At 38.7% G+C, this 6,646-nt stretch overlaps 1 protein-coding gene across 2 annotated transcripts in view; it reads left to right on the top strand.

Moving 5' to 3' along the window:
* The first annotated feature begins 777 nt into the window (after window positions 1-777).
* The window catches only part of slc66a2 (solute carrier family 66 member 2), a 38,680-nt gene continuing 32,811 nt past the window's right edge, over window positions 778-6,646 (top strand). The window contains exons 1-3 of one of the 2 annotated variants that reach the window (XM_028036872.1): window positions 778-1,862; window positions 2,377-2,510; window positions 5,950-6,000. In XM_028036872.1, coding sequence (XP_027892673.1) covers window positions 1,660-1,862; window positions 2,377-2,510; window positions 5,950-6,000 — 388 coding nt within the window. In that variant the 5' untranslated portion in view covers window positions 778-1,659. The remainder of the gene's footprint in view (window positions 1,863-2,376; window positions 2,511-5,949; window positions 6,001-6,646) is intronic. The other variant, XM_028036873.1, reaches the window with a different exon arrangement.

The following is a 6,646-nucleotide window of genomic DNA, read 5'->3' as shown; positions in this document are numbered from 1 at the left end:
CCTAAAATAGAAAGAGCAGTGGAAGTGTACTGGAGCACTGAGTATAAATCGAGACGACATGATATGACGAAGAACTACAAAGGAACTAAAATAAACCCTGAAAGATGAATTATTGACGTTACCTCTGCGTTCCATGCTCTTCAATAAAATATTTCTGGTTCTGCTGCAGGGCTGCATAAAAAGTTTCAGGAGACCCAAGGTGAAATCAGGGGTCCTACCTAAATATTTGGTTTCCTTGCCAAAGTAACACCACCAATATTTAACCATTTTTTGTTATTATTACTATTAATTAAAATAAACAGAAATCTGTTTTTAAGAAATGTAAGCTTTCAAGACCTGTGGAAAATGACCTGTTTTAAGAGAAGCATACACTGTCTGTTGCTGTTTTTAAAAACCTGGTGGGCAACAAATCAAAGCAGCGTGTTATGGATTTCAGAGTTTCTATGTGGCAGCAAATCATGAGGTGTCTTAATTATTCCTCACCAGAAACTGTATTCTTTTTACTACATTTGACTCTGTGGTGGCATCAGACTTCTTTTATGGTGTTGTCTGTTGGAGCATCTAAGGTGCACAAAGGAGCGTTACCATAGATTCTTGATTCTTCCTTCCAGCAGATGTTTTTTCCTATGTTGTGATAAATTTGCCTTTGTTGTACACTTGAATTTCCCCAATGTGGGGCAAATCTATTCTAAGAAAGGTACGTAATTATTATAAGAATTTTTTTTCGCATGTTTTTTTCTTTATTGAAGGACTTGTCAGACAACAAGGCAGCAATACAATTAAGTATTCAAATACAGATAAGAAATTAGAGGCATGGGTGCAAACCCACAAAGGAAAAGAATGAAAACAACAAATAAATAAAAAATCTAAAAACACGCTTTCGGGGCACAAAACAACTAAATTATGTTCTACAACAATGTTGAAAAATTTATTTGCTTTAAGACTCGCCATTGCTTTAAAGACTTTTACATAGCATAGAAACACACTGAAGAAAAACACAAAACATAGGCGACATTTTCTTCGGTGATAATGCTTACCTAGCTTTTTTTTGCCAATCGCCAATAAAAAATAAAGTAGAAGACCTTTTCCAGCATTTTTATAATGAGATAGAAGTTATTTTCTTTTCACAGCGAGAAAAGCGCATCATCAATTTGGCGAGTGAAGCATCCTGCCTGAGTTCACCATCTTCGTTCGAGTTTGTGACGTTTCAGGAAGTGCAGAATGAAGGAATAAACTGACTAACCGGTTGAGCTGCACAGCGGAGGAATGCTCGCTATGTCAATGCTGTACTTTTCTCTTTTTTACAGTTAATTTTTAAGATTATTTCACTGGGTTCTTAAAAACCTAGGTTTATCATCATAATTATTTAAATACCGCAACTCTGACTAACCTCTTGCTAGCATCAACACGACAACAAATCACTCCGCTAATCAGATCCTCGCTGATTTCCAATGCTGTAACACAACCTTCCGGTTTATCGTATCGATGTCGTGGCAGTAGAGGTTCCATTGTTTGTACATCCTGTGCGAAAGAGCAACCACAACACGGATGTTACTTCTCGCGCACACTCCCGAGGCATCATCATCATCATCACCAACAACTGTCAGCCCCTAGGAGCTTTACCACCGGGCTGGCTTCACTTCAGAACCGCAACTGAACATGGAGGATGAGGTGTTCCAGCATGTTGTGTCCGTGTTCAGCTCGCTGGTGTCGTGGGTCGCCGCGGGTGCCATCATGTTCGGCGGGGTGGTGCCCTACATCCCGCAGTACAGAGACATCCACCGGACCCAGAACGCGGAGGGCTTCTCCACCTACGTGTGCCTGGTGCTGCTGGTGGCCAACATCCTGAGAATCCTGTTCAGGTACGGCTGGGTCCTCCACAGATCTGTGGTCATGTTTTCTGCCTGTTGAACCTTTTTTACTCTCAAAACTTCAGTATCAAATGGAAGGGAATTATTATTATTATTATTAGAAATTCGTTTCTATTTGTGTTTTTCTATTTCCTAAAAAAAAGTTTGAATGTTTTTTATTTTCAATTATTTAATTTCATGCATTTAAGTTTAGCCCAAACTCTGAAAAGTGTGGCCTGCATTTATGCTGAATTCAAAATCTGAAAAGTGTGAAATGCTTTTATGTTTAGTCCAAAATATGAAAAGAGCAGACATAACACCAGGCGTCCCCTACCATGGGAACAGTTTAGATCAAGGCATACATGTGTACTAGAATGGCCCAGTCAAAGTCTAGACCTAAATCCAGTTGATCATACAATACCCTAAAACAATACACAGAAATCCGGGGATGTAATGTGACGAAATGTAAGAGACAAATTTAGGTCACTGTGTGCTTAATCTTCTCTTCTCCATTTTTCCTTTCCAGATTCGGTCGCTATTACGATGATGCGCTGCTGTGGCAGAGCATCATTATGATCTGCACCATGCTGGTCATGCTCAACCTGTGCACCAACGTCCGCATGGCCGCTGAACTCAGCACCAAGAGGCGCTCCTTCTTAGGTCAGAGGCATCTAGATAACTCAAATACTGTGTGTGTGAGAGAGAAAAAGAAACTGAAACCCAAAGAGAAGGTTCTTCAAATGGATTAAAGGCATTCAGAGAGGAAACAAACCTTTATAGCAAACCTCAATGCCAAGCATTAAACTGGCGCTATTAAAGTTCTGCAACAACCCATTGACATTTAATCCTCCATGTTGTCCTAAAGGTGTGTGAAAGTTATGGCTGCATATTAGAGACATTGTACGCAGAATGGGGGTGGGGGTTGTAAATTTCCACCAAAAAAAAAAAAAAAAAAACTCAGAACAAAAACTTGGAAATTTCTGAGCTCGAAAAGTCAAAAAGTTGCTAGAAAATCCCCCCAGAAATTTTCTTGAAAAAAATATAGAAATTTCTGAGGTTCAGAAGTCAAAAGCTTTCAAATTTGGGAGACTCAACCTTTGAGTTTCAAAGGTTGAAAATTTCAACAAAAGAAATGTCTAGAAAATTTCTGAGAATAATCTCAAAATTTCTAAGTTTTTTTCTAACAATTTGTTAACTTTTGAAAATCAGAAATTTCCAAGATTTTCCTAGAAAATCTCTGAGATTAGTCTAAGTTTCTGAGTTTTCTTGGTGGAAATGTACTCCTTTTTTTGTCCCGCTGTCTACAATTGTCCTAACATGCTGTCGTAGATAGTTACTCAAGACGTATAGAAAACAGAATTTCATATTTTGCTCCTTTTCAACCACAAATTCCAGAGTCTTTAGTTCTGTTTGTGTTGAATTTTTTCTAATAGCAATAATCCCATAATTCCCTTCAGCAGTGATCAGCTTCACTATTTCTGCTCAAGAAAAGCATCACCATACTACACTGTGATGCTGCTACTACCATGTTTCACCATGTGTGAAGTTTTCAGGCCGATGTTCGATGTTAGGTTTCCACCATACATACCATCATTTTTACCATTTTAGGGATTAAAAAAACTTTAACTTTGTTGCATTTGCTATCCCTACCTAGCTAACTGCTAGCAACACCTCACATGACTTTCTTCTTCACACTCTACCATTAAGGCCGTAGAAACGTTCCCTTAAATTTGTGATTTTAAGGCAACAAAATGTGGAAAAGTTCAAGGAGAATTAAAAGCTTTTGCTACACATCCTCATGTAAAAAAATGACTTGGTGACAAAATAACTAAGGCGCTCTGACTTTGTCCTGGTAAATAGAGATAAAAGGCCATAAATCTCCCAGTTGTAACAGGACATAATAGGAGCTGCCTTGAGTTTGTCTGATAAGAACTGCCGCCTATTTACATTCAGCCTTATCTACATTCAACCTCTCATATTACATTCAATAGTGTTTGACTATTAGACACTATTATGTGTCTTATAGTAACTTTACCTTACTTTTAGCTTACTTTCAAAGGGCCTCTCGGTGACACACGCAACTTAACGATCTTGGACATACGTCCACCATTAGACAATCTTTAAATTGATGGCGTTATTCTGCTCTTCTAGAACCATAATCACTTCAGATCAGTTATAAACAGGCAGCTTATCAGAACAGCTTCACAGCGATATGCATTGCATCTGGATATGATTTACAATTGCAGGATGAAACAGTATTTTGAATTTTTTAACAGTCTTGGTGTGTCTACAGTCTAACAGTGTGATACGTCTGTAAAAAGGTCACATTTCGGAGCCTTTTTGTTCCTACAGAAGTTCAGATAAACAGTTTATGACTACATCTAACCGTGTATTTTACACATTTGATAGTCTTGTTGGTTTTTGCAGAGAAACTTTTAGATTTTTTTTTATTGATACCTCCAACTTCATTGTGTGCTCCAGTTGGTTTCTTCAAGTTGGGTCCATTACACCAACAGATAAATGGTACCTTCTACTCAATGTGGCTCAGATGAACCTGAAATACCTTATGTAATAACAAAAATGCTAGCTTTTCTTTGCTCAGATAAATCTATTTTCATAAATGGCCAGTTCATAAAATTAAAAATATTTTATTTCATGAAGACTTTCCTTATGGTCCAGACCATCAAACTGCCAAAACAATTGCTTCCATGCAGGTAGTTACACTTGCTCAATAAATCAAGTGTTGTAATTAGTAGCACCTAGTTGGTAACTAAAGTCACCCTTGAGGAATGGCAACTTTTTATCTGTAATCCTTTAGAGTTTTAGTTTTCTACAGACAGAGATCTTTGTTTGTTCTTCACTTGACTGTGTGTTCCAGTTGATTTCTCCAATGTCGGGTCCTTTCCTATGAGCACCTAGCAGTGTGGCTGGACTCGGCTCTGCTCTACTTTACACAGTTTGAGCGGTTTTCCATTAGAGTTGAGTAACGGCTCCCGTGGGTGTCGTCGTCCTTTAGTCGGCGGCGAAAAGTAGCTCAATGTGGTCCATACGCAACAAAAACACGACAAAACAACGGCGGGAGCTATGTCGAACCTTCTGCTCAGTCTGAGTTTTGTCAGACTTGGTCGCTTTTGGAAGTTGTCGGGTTATTGCATCTTTCACAACATTTCTAAAATATGCTTAGTGTTTAGGTTCATTTCTGAACCTGAAGGCCCCAGACTTGCATCTTTGTGACCCCACGTGGGTCGCTGACCCCAACTACTGATCTAGAAAGATTCAGTGATTACTTGTATAATTGGAAAAAGACATTGGTCATAAATTAGGAACACTAATCTTCACCCTGTGTGTACATAGAGTTCACATAGTTATATACTTGGAGAACCAGTTCAGCACAAATGTTACAGGCATTGTATGGCTTCTGTCTTTCTTAAATCCTCTAAAAGCAACAAGGGTGTCTTTTGCTTTTGCACTGCTTTTCTGTTGGTCCCTCATCTTTGCTTTGAAAATAGTGAAAAGGTGGCATGACTTTATACTTGTAAGGTTGTGTTTAAAAATTTAAGTAAGGCGTTGTTTATTCTTTTCTTAACGTGTGAGTTTCTGATTTAAAGGAAAAAAATTTTGCCTTTTTTTCCCCCTAACACATCATCACTATAATTAATGCTACTTGTTTTGTTTTTTTAATTCCAGGAAGTTACAGTTAACAAAAAAAACACTGATAAAATCTCAAGTCAAATTTGCGTACAAAACCGACTGCATTGAGTTTACAGCATTGACACAATGTCTTAAAAAAAAAAAAAAAGTCATATAAGCAGGAAAGGTTGGCCCGATAGGTTAGGCTGCAAATAATAACAGGATGTCGCATTTTTAATTTAACGAAACAAAGCGAAACCAAATACGTTTTAACTTTGTTTTGTGAAATTTGGTGTCAACACCCAAAAATGCTATAACATCGTATCTGGTTTGGACTCCACTCGGGCAGGGCTAAAACGTAGTTGAGCAGCCGGGAGCTCCGCTGGTCATCTGTTAGTGTTGATGTAAAGACGCACAGAAAACCAAGCTGTTTCTTCTTCTTGTCCCTCTCTTTCCGTTTTGTCCGTAGCGACAGACAGTAAGGACGAGGAGGTCAGAATCCCTAAGAGGCTCTTTCTGGGTACGTACCTTGAAACGTCCGTTGTAGTTCATCCACCTCCGCTCTGTCTCCAACCCCCTCCACTCCTCCACCTCCATGTTTCTCATGCATGACGGCAACCCAGCTAACATTCACTGCTCCCCTTCCCCTCGACTAACAGCAACTCTCTCACCTGCTTGGAGTTTCGTCTGTTTCCTGCGACAGACAATTATGGCCATTGTAGATTGAGGGGAAAAAACCCCCAAAAAGCAAAGAATAAATTTCCGCCAAAAAAACTCACAAATCTTGAGATTAACCTTTGAAGTTTTCTAGAAAAGACGAGAAAAGCTCAGAGATTTTCAGATCAATCTCACAAATGTTCTAGAAAAAAAACTTTGAAAGTTTTTGACTTTTTGGGAACTTTCAGAGTTTCAAAAGTTGAAAATTTGCGACGGTTCAAACTTAGAAATATCCAAGATTTTTTGTTGAATATTTGGGAATTTTCTTGCTGGAAATTTACTCCTTATTTTTGTTTTTCTTCCTATCTACAATGGCCCTAATACGTTGTCGTAGTTTCCGGCTTTGAACGGTGGAAGTTGCTCCCGCATGTCCACCACCACTGCTGCGTCCACTGCATGTTACTGTGTACGCCTTCGTTGCAGTGAAATTATTCTTAAATTATTCTGTG

This window comes from Xiphophorus couchianus, chromosome 13 (genome assembly GCF_001444195.1).
Source record: "Xiphophorus couchianus chromosome 13, X_couchianus-1.0, whole genome shotgun sequence".
In the NCBI taxonomy this organism is placed as follows: domain Eukaryota; kingdom Metazoa; phylum Chordata; class Actinopteri; order Cyprinodontiformes; family Poeciliidae; genus Xiphophorus; species Xiphophorus couchianus.
The sequence above is the reverse complement of the archived record's forward strand: the minus strand, read 5'-3'. Positions and strand labels throughout refer to the sequence as shown.